This window comes from Suricata suricatta, chromosome 10 (assembly GCF_006229205.1).
Source record: "Suricata suricatta isolate VVHF042 chromosome 10, meerkat_22Aug2017_6uvM2_HiC, whole genome shotgun sequence".
Lineage (NCBI taxonomy): Eukaryota > Metazoa > Chordata > Mammalia > Carnivora > Herpestidae > Suricata > Suricata suricatta.
Window position 1 is genome coordinate 99,537,212 of NC_043709.1, and position 17,659 is coordinate 99,554,870.

General features: G+C 37.2%; 1 protein-coding gene across 2 annotated transcripts in view; it reads left to right on the forward strand.

The window, feature by feature from the left end:
* The window catches only part of AKAP3 (A-kinase anchoring protein 3), a 41,386-nt gene that overhangs the window by 12,339 nt on the left and 11,388 nt on the right, over positions 1 to 17,659 (forward strand). Inside the window, exon 4 of one of the 2 annotated variants that reach the window (XM_029954390.1) lies at positions 3,827 to 6,163. In XM_029954390.1, the coding sequence (XP_029810250.1) occupies positions 3,827 to 6,163 (2,337 nt within the window). The remainder of the gene's footprint in view (positions 1 to 3,826; positions 6,164 to 17,659) is intronic. The other variant, XM_029954391.1, reaches the window with a different exon arrangement.

The window sequence follows — 17,659 nt, forward strand, 5'->3', positions numbered from 1 at the left end:
GGGTGTCATGCTGAGTGAAGTAAGCCAGGCAGAGAAGGACAGAAACCATATGTTTGCACTCATAGGTCTAGCAGGAAAACAAGAGAGACCTAATGGAGAACCAGGGGGAACGGAGGAGGGAGAGAGAGTTGGGGAGAGAGAGGGATGCAGAACTTGAGAGACTATTGAATGCTGAGAATGAACTGAGGGTTGAGGGGGAGGGGGGAGGGGGGAAAAGAGGTGGTGGTGATGGTGGAGGGCACTTAAGGGGAAGAGCACTAGGTGTTGTATGGAAAACAATTTGACAATAAAATATTATGGAGAGAAAAAAAAGTTTATTTATTTTGAGAGAGAGAGAGAGAGCACAAGTGAGTGAGGGGCTGGGCTGGGGGCAGGGGGGAAATCCTAAGTAGGCTCTGCACTGTCAGCACAGAGCCTAACATGGGGCTTGAACTCACAAACTATGAGATCATGACCTGAGCTGAAATCAAGACTAGGACACTTAACCAACTGAGTGACCCAGGCACCCCAGAAAAAAACCTCTTAAAAAATCATCACAGAAACTCAGCAAGTAGTTTCCCCAGAGCTCCTACCTGGTCTAATAGGAATGGATCACAAGACGCATCCTTAGCCATACTGTCTTTCAGCACTTCTCTCTTCATCCAGAGCAGCACTTCCCTGTACATAGAGGAAGTCAAGTTTTATTCTCTAGTACTCCCACAGATGAAAAACTGTGTTTCACTGTATCATCAAGCTTACTGACTTCACTTAATCTTCTCTTACCTCTTCTGCAATCTAATCTCAACTTGAATTGTTTGAGTAGTATTAACTCATATGCATAACCTTATAGGTTACACATTTTTGTGCATGTTATTTAATACTAATTGTAACCACATGAGGAAATTAAAATTAATAATTACCATATGATCCAGCAATTCCATTGTATATCTGAAGGAAACAAAATCACTATTTTGAAGAGATTGCTGCACCCCTTTGTTTATTGCAGCACTATTTACAATAGCCAAGACATGAAAGCAACCTAAGAGTCCATCCATAGATGACTGAATTAAGAAAATGTGGTATATATATATATATATATATATATATATATATATATATACACACACATACATATACACACTACTTCTTCTTGATCCACTCATCAGGTGATGGACATTTTGGCTCTTTCCATGGTTTGGCTATTGTTGACAGTGCTGCTATGAACATTGGGGTACATGTGCCCCTATGAGTCAGCACTTCTGTATCCCTTGCAGTGCTATTGCTGAGTCATAGGGGAGTTCTACTGATAGTGTTTTGAGGAAACTCCACACTGTTTTCCAGAGCGGTTGCACCAGTTTACATTCCCATCAACAGTGTAGGAGGGTGCCTGTTTCTCCACATCCTCGCCAGCATCTATAGTCTCTTGATTTGTTCATTTTAGTGACTCTGACTGGTGTGGGGTGGTATCTCAGTGTGGTTCCCTGGTGGTCTAGTGACTAGGATACAAAATTCTTAATTACTTTGAGCTTGAGAGGAGTAAAAAATACATGGTCTCTTACCCAATAGAGAAAAGATAATAATAATAATAATAATAATAATAATAATAATAATAATAAACAATCATCCCATTAAAGAGATCACAAAATGGTTAACCAATAAAACCAAACTCTTGATCATTGCTGCCATCAATGGTTATTGACCAAAAAAGAACAAAATTGAAAACCAAAAGCAAAATCAGTGCATAGGAAAATTAAAACTAGAAAAAAGAGAATGTCTGCAAATTTCTATTCCCACCTTGAAAATTCATCTCTGGGGTCAAAGAAAAGCTGCACCTGATACACTTCCCTCAAGATTCCCTCACGGTGAATATGTTGGACATCTTGGCAAAGACTTGCAAAACTGTTAAAATATCATTTCCAGAGAAGGGTGAATTAATAAGCTTCATACAGTTGTAAAAATAAACTCAATTAAAGGTTTCCTTTAATCATTAACAAGGAACTAATGAGGTTCAAAGGAGATTCAAAGAAGAGAACCACATATATAGATCAGGAATATTGAAGTAAAGATGCAAATGTAGGCAAAACTGACATTTTCCATGGTGAGGGCGAAAGTCAGTAGAACCTTCTTTGGTAGGAATTAAAATGTATAAATAAGAATTCTATTGAATTGCTATCAGTTATCTACAGAATTATAAAGTAGCTCCAAGAGAATCAGAAGATGTGGAAGACCATGCTATAAGATTATGCATAGTTTTCCACTAAGTAAAAAATTTCCCTATAGCAGGTATTATTCATATTAGGAGAACCATCTCAGATGACTTTACACCAGGTGCTATGGCCCATGGACTGTTTAAACCAGCCCCATAGCAGACTGATAAAACTGCTTTTCTCTTCTTTCCAAGTCATCAAAACACAGCCGTGTATTGCAGGTGTGGAGAGCCAATTCTAGAGTCAGAACTGGAATTGGATACTAAACGCCATCTTACAGTAGCTCTGAGATATACTAGCTAATTTATGTAACTTCTTTAAGCTGCAGTTTGCCACCAATGAGACTAGAATAGTAATACTTCCCATGTAGAGCATATATATGGACTAAGTGAAATAATGTGTGTGAAGCACTTAGTCCGGCGCCTGGCAAACACAAATATGTAAGAAGTAATATCTAGTAATTATATGACACTTGGTAATTAAAATACCAAATAATTTTTATTTTTTGATGGTTATAAATTATCTCACTTAAACCTCATAATAATACTATGAAGAATTTACTATTACTCCCATTTTACAGATAAGAAACTGGAAACTCAGATAATAAAGTATCCAACTTAAGAAACTTTAATAGAGTTAATTAAAAACACAACAAAACAAATAACACAAAGATATATCAAAAAAGAAAAATTTTTAAATCACTTATATTTCTACCATTCTGTGGTTACTACTGTGAACCAAATCATTCTTTGAAGGTGGGCAATACTCGTAGTCATTCCTAGACAGACATTACTCTATTACACTGATCCTTTAGATTCAATAGTAAATAGGACACTTCCACATATTATTTTAGCCTGTGTTCATGTGAAAATTACAGATTACAATATGTAAATATATACTATATGTACATGTGCTTATCACAGCTAGTGTCCATTAAAGAGTCTGTATTCACTCAAAACTAATAAATTGTCCACAGATATTAATTCCTCAATTATAAATTAGATTGTTCACTTAAGAGATATCAAATAGTTCATTGGAAGCCACTTAACATATCAAGATTGTGCTTATATAGCATGACAAAGTGATCAATTATGTATAATTGTCCTGGAATTCTCTAAATTTTTGAAAACAATAGTTGTAGTAAGAGACATAAATAAAAACAGATAAACCATAGGAAATAGCAAGTAATATAAATATAAGAAAAACTGGATTCAGTTCAAATCCTAACTCTGCTGTGTAGCTGATGACTTTCAGATCTTAAGGACATATGTTGTTAAAAGCAATACGTGGTGGCTGAGGGCAGGGGCTCAAGAGTCAGACTGCCTCGGTTGGAATTCCTGTTCCATCAGTGATCAGCTGTATAACCTCAGATAAGTAACTTAATTTCTCAGTTCTTCAATTCCCTCCTCTGTAAAACACAGATAATAAGAGGGCTAACATTTAAGTTTACTGCAAAATGATGTTAAATGAGATAATCATCTTAAAATACTTGGAACAGTGCCTGATACATACTAAGTACTCTATAAATGTTGGTTACTTTTATTGTGATGATGCAGCAGTTAAGGCTTGAGAGAGGTGACCATTTTTGTAACTAATCTTTGAGGTTGTACTGAATGTCTCATATCTTTACTCTGTTATAGTCGGATGAATCCTTGTCTATTTTTAAGGAAGCCTCAACTGATCCTATCAGAGTGCTCAGCTGGCTCCGCAGAGACCTGGAAAAAAGTACAGCAGGGTTCCAAGATGTTAGGTTCAAGCCCGGAGAATCCCCACTCAGCGGGGAAACAAGCAACCCAGGAGGAGACCCCTGCAAGAGTTTCACTGTGGACTATTACAATACCACCACCAACGGCAGTCCAGGAAGATTGCATTTTAAGATGATGCACAGAGAGAACCCTGTCCAGGGCCCCAGTGTCCAACTTGGTAATGGGAGTTCAGTAGATGAAGTTTCCTTCTATGCTAATCGCCTCACAAATCTAGTCATAGCCATGGCCCGCAAGGAGATCAATGAGAAGATAGATGGCTCTGAAAACAAATGTACGCACCAGTCATTGTACATAGGAGATGAGCCCACACCCAACAGAAGCTTGAGTAAAGTGGCATCAGAGCTGGTGAAGGAGACAGTCTCTGCATGTTCCAAGAATGTTACCTCAGATAAGCCTCCTGGCTCTGGTGACAGAGCCTCAGGATTATTACGGAGTCCCCCAAATTTGAAATATAAGACCACTCTGAAGATCAAGGAGAGCACTAAGGAAAGCAAGGGTCCAGATGACAAGCCTGCTTCTAGGAAGTCTTTCTTCTATAAGGAGGTGTTTGAATCTCGTAATGCAGGTGATGCCAAAGAGGGTAGAAGGTTACTTGGAGAGAGAAAGTTGTTCAGAGAACAAGAAAGGCCTGATGACTTTACAGCTTCTGTTAGTCAAGGGATCATGACTTATGCTAACAGTGTGGTATCTGATATGATGGTTTCCATCATGAAGACACTGAGGATCCAAGTGAAGGACATAACTATTGCCACCATCCTGCTAAAGAAGGTGCTGCTCAAACATGCAAAAGACGTCGTCTCAGATCTCATTGACTCCTTCATGAAGAACCTCCACAATGTCACAGGGACCCTCATGACTGATTCAGACTTTGTCTCAGCTGTGAAAAGAAGTCTATTCGCTCATGGAAGCGAGAGGGCCGCAGATATCATGGATGCCATGCTGAGTAAGCTATATACTGTGATGTTTGCAAAGAAATCTCCAGAAATTATCAGGAAAACCAAGGACAAGTCTGAGAGTTACTCCCTTTTCTCCATGAAGGGAAGGGGTGACCCTAGAAACCAAAATGTAAACTATGCATCAATGAGATCTGAAGGTAAATTGAGGGAAAAAATGTACTCTCCTGCATCCAAACCAGAGAAGACTTGTGCCGAAACTCTGGGTGAACACATTATCAAAGAGGGATTGACCTTCTGGCATAAAAGTCAGCAAAAAGAAGGAAAATCTCTGGGTTTCCAACAGGCAACATTTGCAGCTCCCAACAAACAGTATACGCCTGTGCCAGACATTCCTCTAGGATATCCTTTGGACACACCCAACCTCAGCCCCCCTATGCAATCCCGAGAGAAACCTGAGAATTTTATGTGTGATTCAGATTCCTGGGCCAAGGACCTGATCGTATCAGCCTTACTTCTAATTCAATACCACCTGGCACAGGGAGGGAGCATGGACGCACAGAGCTTCCTCGAAGCTGCTGGCAGTACCAACTTGCCTGCTAACAAGTCTGCTGAAGCTTCTCGTGTGTCTAGCCCTAAGTTTCCTCCTGTGGGAGGTGACCAAGACGAAGAAGAAAAGAAGGATCTAAAGAGTGTTTTCTTTAACTTTATCCGGAATTTACTTAGAGAGACCATTTTCAAGAGTGACCGTAGCTCTGAACCCAAGATGCCAGAACGGCAAGTTAATGAAGAAAATAGCCACCAGTGTGAAAGACCTGTAACCCCTTCTTCCATCAGATTAAGTGAAGGCGAGGAGGTTGGTGGTACACTTGCTGGGCTGACCAAGATGGTTTTTAACCAGCTAGATGGCCACATGAATGGGCAGATGATAGAACATCTGATAGACTCAGTGATGAAGTTATGTCTCATTATTGCCAAGTCCTGTGACTCTCCCTTGGAAGAGCTGGGAGATGATAAGTCTGGGGATGCAAGCAGGCCAACTTCAGCCTTCCCAGATAATTTATATGAGTGTTTACCAGCCAAGGGCACAGGGACAGCAGAGACTCTCCTGCAGGATGCCTATCAAACTATCCATAATGAATTGAGAGGACAGACCCCTGAAGGGTGTGCAGCACCCAAAGTGATTGTCAGCAATCATAACCTAACTGATACGGTTCAGAACAAGCAACTCCAAGCTGTACTTCAGTGGGTAGCTGCCTCTGAACTCAATGTCCCTATTTTGTACTTTGCTGGTGATGATGAAGGAATCCAGGAGAAGGTAAGAAAGCAGAGTCAGAGGAATTTGGAAGGATTTATTAAGAGTTACTTAAGGTTTTAAGTTCTGTTTACTTTCTAAATGGGAAGATAGCCACAAGAAGGGTAGAATGAGTACAGCAAGAATTTGAGTATGCCTCTTGGCAGAAATAACGGATAAAGTAAAATTATATTTTGCCCAATAAGTAGCTTATAAAAGGGGGAAAAGGCTAAGTTTTATATAATCATATATAAGTGGAATAAGTTTTATATTTATCAATATAATATATGTATATGTAGATGTATATACTTTTTTCTGCATGTATTGGTGGGAATGCAGAGATTAAAAAAAAAAAAACCTCTAAGAGGTTTAGCAAGAGTCAGAAAAAGGTGTGGGCCTCAGGTTGAAGTTTGGATAAGATAGCATATTTCCCAAAGAATGAGAAAGACCTAGTTGGAGGGATCCTAGGGATGTGTTGAGGCGGGTGGGAGTGGGGTAAACGATCTAGGCTTATGCCCTCTCAAACCTGTGGTTATTCTCTCAGCTCGTTGTCTAGGAAGTACTGGGGATTTAAAGGGACTCAATAAATAACATCCCTCTTCCCTGTATTCTAAGTTCAATTGAGAAATAAGACTAAAGAAAAAGCAGATGGGAAAGCAACTTTTCACTGTTATTACTGATAAAGTGTGCCTTGTGCCTTCTAACTCCTTGCTCTTCTGAGCATAGGCCTTGGACTTGCTCACTGAAGAGAAGTGTGTGTGTGTGTGTGTGTGTGTGTGTGTGGTAGGATTGGTATATAACAATGACTACAGGCAGACCTCAAAGACTTTATGGGTTCCATTCCACACCACTGCAATAAAGTCAATTTTTTTAAGTTTCCCAGTGCATATAAAGTTACGTTTGCATTATAGTGTAGTCTCTTCAGAGTGCACCAGCATTACTTCTTTAAAAAGTGCATACTTTAATTAAAAATGTTTTATTGCTAAAAATGCCAACCATCTTTTGCACTCTTGGCAAGTATAATCACTAGTCAAGATCACTACAACAAATATAATAATAATGAAAAAGCTTGAAATATTGGGAGAATTACCAAAATATGATACAGAGACAGAGTGAACAAATTCTGTTGGAAAAATGACACCAATATATTTGCTTAATGCAGGGTTGTCACAAACTTTCCCTTTGTAAAAAATACAATATCTACAATTACAATAAAGCAAAGTACAATAAAACAGGTATACCTGTATATCTGTTTCAGGTATACAACATTATAATTCAACATCTGGATATACTATAAAGTGATTATCCCCATAAGTCTCATTACCATCCATCACCACACGAGTCAACTCTTTCACCCGTTTCACCCACCCCTAACCCAGTTTCCCTCTGGTAACTACCAGTCTGTTCTCTCTGAGTTTGTTTTTGTTTTGTTTTATTCCACTTAGCATAACACCCTCAAAGTTCACTCTCGGGTTGTCACAACTGGCAAGATTTACTCCTTTATTGATGAGTACTATTCCATTACACACACACACACACACACACACACACACACACATCATACCTTCTTTACCCATGTATCCATTGAAGACACTTGGATTGTTTCCATAGCTTGGCTACTGTAAAAAATGCTGCAGTGAACATACAGGTTTATATAGCTTTTCAAATTTGTGTTTTTATATTCTTCAGATAAATAATCAGATGTGAAATTGCTGGGTTATAGGATAGCTCTATTTTTAATTTTTTGAAGAATCTCCATACCACTTGCCACAGTGGCTACACCAATTTACATTTCCACCAACAGTGTATGAGGATTTTATTTTCTCTACATCTTCTCTGACACTTGTTATTTCTTGTATTTTTTATAATAGCTATTCTAACAGGTATGAAGTGATGTTTTATTATGGTTTTGATTTGCTTTTACCTGATAATTTTAGTGATACTGAACATCTGTCTTTCAAAAAATACCTATTCAGATCCTCGGCCCATTTTTCTGTTGCATTATTCTTAAATTTTATTATTGATGTATAGTCGTCATATGACCCATCCCAGAGGTCAGTAAATGCAGGTCCTGAGGGAGGGAGTGAGAATTGGGGGGGAGGGGGCACAGAGAATGGAGGCAAGACAAGTCTCTGATCAAGCCTCGTTTATTGAGAGAATATACACATCTTATAAAGGGTAGAAGGCGGGAAGCAAGGCAGCTGACCTAGGTTGGTTGCTAGGAAACAGGGTCAAGTGATTTTTAGGAAAAGGCGAGGGTAAAGGGGAAACCAAAACTGCGATTTTAGCACAGCGCCTGAGGGGCCCATAAGAAAGGCCAGACTGGCTGTCTCCAGCCCTGAATTGGGAGCAATAACACTGCCCTGCCTTCAGGCGGCTGATCTTTGTTCTTCTGGCAGCTCCCCAACAGTCATACAATGTTTTATTAGTTTCAGGTGTACAGAGCGGTAATTTTATTTATTTTTATATAGTTTATTGTCAAATTGGTTTCCATGTAACACCCAGTGCTCTTCCCCACAAGTGCCCTCCTCCATTACCATCACCCCCATCTTCTTTACCCCTCCCCCTCGGCCCTCAGTTCATTTTCAGTATTCAAGAGTCTCTCATGATTAATTTTATAATCCTACACACTTCTCAGTGCTTACCACAATAAGTGTAGCCACCATCTTTGAGCATACCAGGTTTTACAGGGTTATTGACTACATTTCCAATGCTGGACTTTTCATCCCCATGACTTATTTAAAACCTTGTACCTTTTCATCTCTTTTGCCAGTTTTGCCCATCCTCCACCCTCCTTCTTTCTGGCAACCCCTACTTTGTTCTCTGTATTTAAGAGTCTGGTTTTTGGTCTGTTTGTTTATTAATTTGTTTTTTTAGATTCCATATATAAGTGAATTCTTGTAATATTTGTCTTTGACTTATTTTTTAGGTTGCTTGTGTTTTGTTGTTGAGTTGTAGGAGTTTTTCATATATTTTGAATATTAACCCCTTATCAGAAGTATAATGTGTAAATATCTTTTCCCATTCAATAGGTTGTCTTTTCATTTTGTTGATGGTTTCTATTTCTCTGCAGAAGCTTTTTAGTTTCATGTAGTCCTATTTGTTTATTTTTGCTTTCATTTCCCTTGCCTTTGGAGTCAGACTAAAAAAAAAGTGACTAAGACCAATGTCATGGGGCTTACCACCTGTGTCTTCTTCTAGGAATTTTATGGTTTCAGGTCTTACACTCAAGTATTTAATCCATTTGAGTTAATTTTTTTATATGATGTAGGGTAGTAGTCTAGTTTCATACGTTAGCGTGTAGTTTCCTCAGCACCATTTATTGAATAAACTGTTCATTCCCTGTTGAATATTCTAGACTCCTTGTAGGAAATTAATTGACTATATATGTGCTGGTTTATTTCTGGGATCTCTATTCTGTTCCAGTGACATATGTGTCTATTTTTAATAGCAAGACCATACTGTTTTGATTACTACATAGCTTTGTAGTACCATTTAACATCAGGGAGCATGGTACATCCATGTTTGTCTTTTCTTTCTCAAGACTGCTTTGGCTATGTAAGGCCTTTTGTGGTTCCTTACAAGTTTTAGAATTATTTGTTTCAGGTCTGTGAAAAATGCCACTGGGATTTTGATACATATTGAATTGAATTGTAGATTGTTTTGGGTAGTATGGGCATTTTAACAATGTTAGCTCTTTCAATCAATGAGCACAGGATACCTTTACATTTACTTGTGTCATCTTCAATTTCTATCAGTATATTAACATTTTCATTTCACAGTACTTTCACTATTTTTATTTCTATTATTTATTTCTATTATTCTTTTTGATACAATTATAATAGGAATGTTTTAATTTCATTTGTTATTATATAGAAACAAAACCAGTTTCTGTGTATTGATTTTTTTCCTGCAACTTTACTGAATTCATAAATTAGTTCTGACAAGTTTGTGGTGGAGTCTTTAGGATTTTCTATATATATGTCATCATGTCATCTGTAATTAGAGACGATTTTGCTTCTTCCTTTCTGATTTGGATGCCCTTCGTTTCTTTTCCTTGCCTAATTTCTATGGCTAGGACTTCCAATAATATGTTGACTAAAACTGGCTAGAGTAGCCGATTCTTGTCTTGTTCCTGATTTCAGAGGAAAAGCTTTCAACTATTCACCATTGAGTGTGATATTAGCTGTGGCTTTGTCATAAAAAGTCTTCATTGTATTTAGGTAGGTTCCTTTTATACCCACTTGTGGAATTTTTTTTATCATAAATGGATATTAAATCTTGTCACATTCTTCTTTCTGCATTTATGGAGATGATCATATAATTTTAATTCTTTGTTTTGTTAATGTGGTATATCATATTGATTTACTTGCAACTGTTGAGGCATCCTTGCATCCTTGGAATAAATCCCACTTGAACATGGTGTATGTTCTATTCTATTGTACTGTTGAATTTGGTTTGCTAATATTTTGTAGAGGATTTTGTATCTATGTTCATTAGGGATATTGGCCTGTGATTTTTTTCTCTGGTGTCCTTATTTGGTTTTGGTATCAAGGTAATGGTGGCCTTGCACAATGAGTTTGGGAATGTTCTCTCCTGTTCAATTTTTTGGAAGAGTTTGAGAAAGATAGGTATTAACTTCTTTGAATGTCTGGTAGAATTCACCAGTGAAGCCATCTGGTCCTGGACTTTTGTTTGTTGAATGAGATTATTGATTCAATCCCCTTGCTAGAAATAGGTCTAGTCAGATTTTCTTCATGATCCAGTCTTGAAAGATTATGTTTCTAGGAATGTATCCATTTCTTGTAGGTTGTCCAATTTGTTGGCATGTAATTTTTTATAGTATTCTCTTCTAACCTTTTGTATTTCTGTGATGTCCGTTGTAACTTCTCTTTCATTTCTGATTTTATTTGAGCCCTTTGTGTGTGTCCTTAGATCTGAATTAAATAAATCTCTTGCAGGCAACAAACAGATGGGTCTTATGTGTGTGTTTTATCCATTTTGTTGATTTTCTTCTGTTTCTGTTGTTCCTCTCTGTTCCTTTCTTTTCTTGTGGTTTGGTGATTTTCTTTAGTGTTATGTTTAGATTTCTTTCTCATTGTTTTATGTGTATCTACTATAGATTTTTGCATTATGGTTACCATGAGGTTTACATATAACATATATATGCAAGAGTCTATTTTAAGTTGATAGCATCTTAAATTTGAGCATTTTTTAAATTCTCCATTTTTACACACACCCCCATGTTCTGTTTTTTAATGTCCTATTTTACATCTTTTTATGTTGTATGTCCCTTAACTGTTCTTACAGTTACACTGAATTTTGCTACCTTTGTCTTTTAACCTTTATACTAGGTTTATAAGTGGCTAATTCACTACCTTTACTAACATTTGCATTTACCAAAGAGATATTTACTTTCGTATGTTCTCTTGTTACTAGTTAGTGCCTTTTGTTTTTAGCTTAAAGAAGTTCATTTAACATTTCGTATAAGGGTAGTTTAGTATTAATGGATTCTTTTAGTTTTTGCTTTTCTGGGAAATTCTTTATCTCTCCTTCAATTGTGATTGATAACCTTGCCATTAGGCTCCTCTCTCTCTCTCTTTTTTAATCGTTTATTGTCAAATTGGTTTCCATATAACACCCAGTGCTTCTCCCCACAAGTGCCCCCAACCATGACCATCACCCCCTCTCTCCGTCCCCCTCCCTCTTCAGTGCATGGTTCGTTTTCAGTATTCAGTAGTCTCCCTTGATCTGTGTCCCTCACTCTCCCCCGCTCTCTTTCCCTCTTCCTCTCCCCATGGTCCCCTGCCAGGTCTCTCCTGTTAGACCTATGAATGCAAACATATAGTATCTATCCTTCTCTGCCTCACTTATTTCGCTTAGCATGACACCCTCAAGGTCCATCCACTTTGCTACAAATGGCCATATTTCATTCTTCCTCATTGCCATAGAGTACTCCATTGTATATATATACCACATGCTGATGCATAGGAGCACATGTACCCCAATGTTCATAGCGGCACTTTCTATAATAGCCAAATCATGGAAAGAGCCGAAATGTCCATCAACTGATGAATGGATCAAGAAGATGTGGTATATACTTTAGGCTCTTCTCAATTGGAAGATTTTTGTCCCCCAGCCCTTTGGGTAATAATACCACTCCCTTCTGGCCTACAATACTTTTGCTGAAAAACTTACTGATAGTCTTATGGGGGCTCCCTTCTATATGACAAGTTGTTTTTCTCTTGATGATTTTAATATTCTCTTTTTATCTTCAACTTTTGACATCATAATTATAAGTTAAATAATCTCTTTGGGTTCATTTTATGTGGAACTTTCATTGCTTCCTGAAGTTGGATGTCTGTTTCCTTCCCCAGGTTAGGAAAATTTTTAGCCATTATTTCTTCAAATAAATTTTCTACTGTTTTCTCTCTCTTCTGCACACCTATAATGTAGATATTATTCTGCTTAATGTTGTCCTGCAGCAAAAAATTTTTTCTTTTTTTGTTTTTTTTCTTCTTTGATTGGGTCACTTCCACTGCTGTCTTCTGGGTCACTGATCTGTTCTTCTACTTCCTCTAGTCTTCTGTTGAACCTCTTAAGTGCATTTTTCAGTTTAACTATCGTATTCTTCAGATATGTGACTTCAATCTGGTACTTTCTTACCTTTTCCATCTCATTATTGAAGTTCTCACCATGTTTACCCATCTTCTCCTGAGTTTGGTGAGCATCTTTATGACCACTCCTTTGAACTCTTTATCAGGTAGATTACTTGTATCCATTTCATTAAGATCTTTTTTTGAAGTTTGTTTTATTCTTTTGTTTGGAACATATTCCTCTGTATTCTCATACAGAGGGCTCGAACCCATGGACCATGAGATCATGACCTGAGCCAGTCAGACGCTCAACCAACTGAGCCACCCAGGCACCCCAACTCTCTGTTTGTTTCTGTGTATTAGGTGAAGCAGCTATCTTTCCCAGTCTTGAAGGTGTGGCATTATATAGGAGATGAAACTTATTATTCAGCTGTACCCTCGCTTTTGTTTTTTTCCCAGAGCTTAGTGATTTTCTAAGTAGCTTGATTTGTTTATATATATAATTATCAAGTTAACTAAAATACAATGTATATGTGCTCTTGGTTTTGGGGGAAGATTCCCGTGATTCATCACTTACAGACAACACTCACTGCTCAGTGCTCATCCTAACAAGTGTCCTACTCAATGGCCATCACACATTGTACCCTCTCCTCCACCCCCAAATCAGCCCTCAGTTTGTTCTCTGTATTTAAGTCTCTTATGGATTTGCCTCCCTCTCTGTTTGAAACTACTTTTTCCCCTTCCCTTTCCCCATGGTCTTCTGTTAAGTTTCTCAAGTTCCACAAAACAGTGAAAACATATATCTGTGTTCTCTGACCAACTTATTTCACTTAACATAATACCCTCCAGTTCCATCCATGTTGCTGCAGATGGCAGGATTTCATTATTTCACATCACCAAGTAGTATTCCATTGTGTGTGTATGTGTGTGTGTGTGTGTGTGTGTTCTTTATCCATTCATCAGTTGATGGACATTTGGGCTTTTCCCATTATTTGGCCATTGTTGACATCACTGCTATGAATATTGGAGTACATGTGCCTCTATGAGTCAGCACTCCTGTATTCTTTGGATAAATTCCTAGTAGTGCTATTGCTCAGTTATAGGATAGTTCTCTTTTTAATTTTTTGAGGAACCTCCACAATATTTTCCAGAGCAACTGCACCAGTTTGCATTCCCACCAGCAGTGCAAGAGGGTTCCTATTTCTCCAATCCTTGGCAGCATCTGTTTTTTCCTGAGTTGTTAGTTTTAGCCATTCTGACTGGTGTGAGGTCTTATCTAAATGTGGTTTCAATTTGTATTTCCCTGATAATGAGTGATGCTGAACATCTTTTCATGTGTCTGTTAGCCATCTCAATGTCTTCTTTGGAAAACTGTCTGTTCATGTCTTCTGCCCATTTCTTCACCAGGTTATTTGCTTTTTGAGTATTGAGTTTGGTAAGTTCTTTATAGATTTTGAATACTAACCCTTTATCTGATATTCATTTGCAAATATCTTCTCTCATTCTATCAGTTGCCTTTTAGTTTTGTTGATTGTTTCCTTTGCAGTGAAGAAGTCTTTTAATCTTGATGAGATTCCAGTAGTTCATTTTTGCTTTTATTTCCCTTGCCTTCAGAGACATGTCGAGCAAGAAATTGCTTGTGGCTGAGGCTAAAGATGTTGTTGCCTATTTTCTCTTCTAGGGTTTTGATGGTTTCCTGTCTCATGTTTTGGTCTTTCATCCATTTTGAGTTTATTTTTGTGCATTGTATAAGAAAGTGGTCCAGTTTCATTCTTCTGCATGTTGCTTGTCCATTTCTCCCAGCACCATTTGCTAAAGGAACTGTCTTTTTTCCAGTGGATACTTTTTCCTGGTTTGTCAAAGACTAGTTGGCCATACATTTGTGGGTCCAACTGTGGTTTCTCTTTTCTATTACATTGATCTATGTGTCTATTTTTGTGCCAATACCATACTGTCTTGATGATTACAGCTTTGTCATAGAAACTAAAGTCTGGGATTTGATGCCTCCCACTTTGGTTTTCTTTTTCAACATTATTTTGGCTATTCAGGGTCTTTTGTGGTTCCATACAAATTTTAGAATTGTTTGTTCTAGCGGTTTTGATTGTGATTGCATTGAATGTGTAGATTGATTTGGGTAGTATTGACATTTTAATAGTATTTGTTCTTCCAATCCATGAGCATGGAATGTTTTTCCATTTCTTTGTGTTTTCTTCAATTTCTTTCCTAAGTTTTTTATAGTTTTCAGCATACAGATATTTTACATCTTTCTTTAGGTTTATTCCTTGGTATTTTATGGTTCTTGGTGCAATTGTAAATGGGATTGATTTCTTCATTTTCTGTTGCTTCATTATTGGTGTATAGAAACACAACCGTTTTCTGTGCATTGATTTTGTATCCTGCAGCTTTGCTGAATTCATGTATCAGTTCTAGCTACCTTTTGGTCAAGTCTTTTGGGTTTTCCATGTAGAATATCATGTCATCTGCATAAAGTGAAAGTTTGACTTTTTCTTTGACAATTTGGATGCCTTTTATTTCACTTTGTTGCCTTTTTGCTGACTTCCAACACTATGCTAAACAACAGTGGTGAGAGTGGACATCCCTGTCATATTCCTGATCTTGGGGGAAAGCTCTCATTTTTTTCTGCATTAAGAATGATATTAGCTGTGGGCTTTTCCTATATGACTTTTATAATTTTGAGATATGTTCCTTCTATTATGACTTTTTTTGAGGGTTCTTATTAAGAAAGGATCCTGTATTTTGTCAAGTGCTTTTTCTGCATCTATTTATAGGATCAGATGGTTCTTATCCTTTCTTCTATTAATGTGATGTACACATTGATTGATTTGCAAATATTGAACAAACCCTGCAGCCCAGGAATGAAACCCACTTGATCATAGTGAATAGTTCTTTTAATATACTGTTCAATACTATTTGCTAGTATCTTGTTGAGAATTTTTGTTAGTATCTTGATGAGAATCCATGTTCATCTGAGATATTATCCTATAGTTCTCCTTTTTTGTGGGGTCTCTGTCTGGTTAGGGAATCAAGGTAATGCTGGCTTCATAGAATGAGTCCAGGAGCTTTCCTTCCATTTCTATTTTTGGAACAGCTTGAGAAGGATAGGTGTTAACTTTGCTTTAAATGTTTGGTAGAATTCCCCTGGGAAGCCATCTGGCCCAAGACTCCTATTTGTTGGGAGATTTTTGATAATTAATTCAATTTCTTTGCTGGTTATGGGTCTGTTCAAATTTTCTGTTTCTTCACATTTGAGTTTTGGGAGTGTGTGGGTATCTAGGAATTTGTCCATTTCTTCCATCTGTCCATTTCTTTTATCAAATCCATCTTGTCCAATGTATTATTCAGGACCATTGTTTCTTTTTTGATTTCTGTCTATTGCTGTAAATGGAGTATTGAGTTCACCTGCAACTTGTCCTGGGTTTTTGGTATATAATTTTTCATAGTATTCTCTGATTATTGCTTGTATTTCTGAGGATTGATTGTGATCTGTCCTTTTTCATTTGTGATTTTATCTATGAGTCCTCTCAGTTCTTTTTGAGAAATCTGGCTAGGAGTTTATCAATTTTGTATGTTTATTTTTAAAAAACACCTCCTAGATTCATTGATCTGTTCTACTGGGTTTTTTTTTTTAATTGTTACTTCTGCTCTAATCTTTATTATTTCTCTTCTGCTGGCCTTTAGGTTTCTTTGCTGTTCTGCTTCTAATTCCTTTAGGCGTGCTGTTATATTTTATATTTGGGATTTTTCTTATTTCGTGAGATAGGCCTGGATTGCAATGTATTTTCCTCTTAGGACTGCCTTTGCTGTATCCCAAAGGGTTTGTATTACTGTGTTTTTATTTTCATTTGCTTCCATATATTTTTTAATTTCTTACTTAATTGCCTCATTGACCCATTCATTCTTTAGTAGGATGTTCTTTAACCTCCATGCATTTGGAGATTTTCTAAATTTTTTGTTGTGGTCGACTTCAAGTTTCATAGCATTGTGATCTGAAAATATGCATGGTATGATCCCAATTCTTTTATATTTATGGAGGGCTGTTATATAATCTGAGACCTATTATATAATCTATTTTGGAGAATGTTCCATGTGCACTTTGAAAAGAATGTGTATTCTGCAGCTTTGGGATGAAAAGTTCTGAATATATTTGTCAAGTTCATCTAGTCCAGTCTATTATTCAGGATCATTGTTTCTTTATTGATTTTCTGCCTAGAATATCTATTGCTGTAAATGGAGTATTAAGTTCACCTGAAATTACCATAGATTGTTTATAATTATGATTAATTGATTTATATATTTGTGTGTTCCAAGTTGAGGACATAAACATCTGTTAATTATTAGCTCTTATTGATGGATAGATACCATAATTATGATAGAATGCCCTTCTTCATCTCTTGTTACAGTTTTTAGTTTAAAATCTAGTTTGTCTGATAGAAGTATGGTTGCTCCAGCTTTCTTTTGACTTCCAGTAGCATGGTAGATGGTTCTCCACCTCCTTACTTTCAATATGAAGGTGTTCTCAGGTCTAAAATTGATTTCCTGTAGACAGCATATAAATAAATCTTGTTATTTTATCCATTCTGAAGCCCTATGTCTTTTGATAGGAGCATTTAGTCCATTTATATTCAACATTATTATTGAAAGATATGGATTTAGTGTCACTGTGTTATCTGTAGGCTTCTTGCTTGTGGTGATGTCTCTGGTTCTTTGTGGTCTTTGCAGCATTCCACTCACAAGGTCTCCCTTAGGATCTCTTGCAGGGCTGGTTTAGTGGTCATAGATTCCTTTAGTTTTTGTCTGTCTGGGAAAGCCTTTATCTCTCCTTCCATTCTGAATGACAGCCTTGATGGATAAAGGATTCCTGGATGCATATTTTTCCTATTCAGCACTTTGCATATTTCCTGCC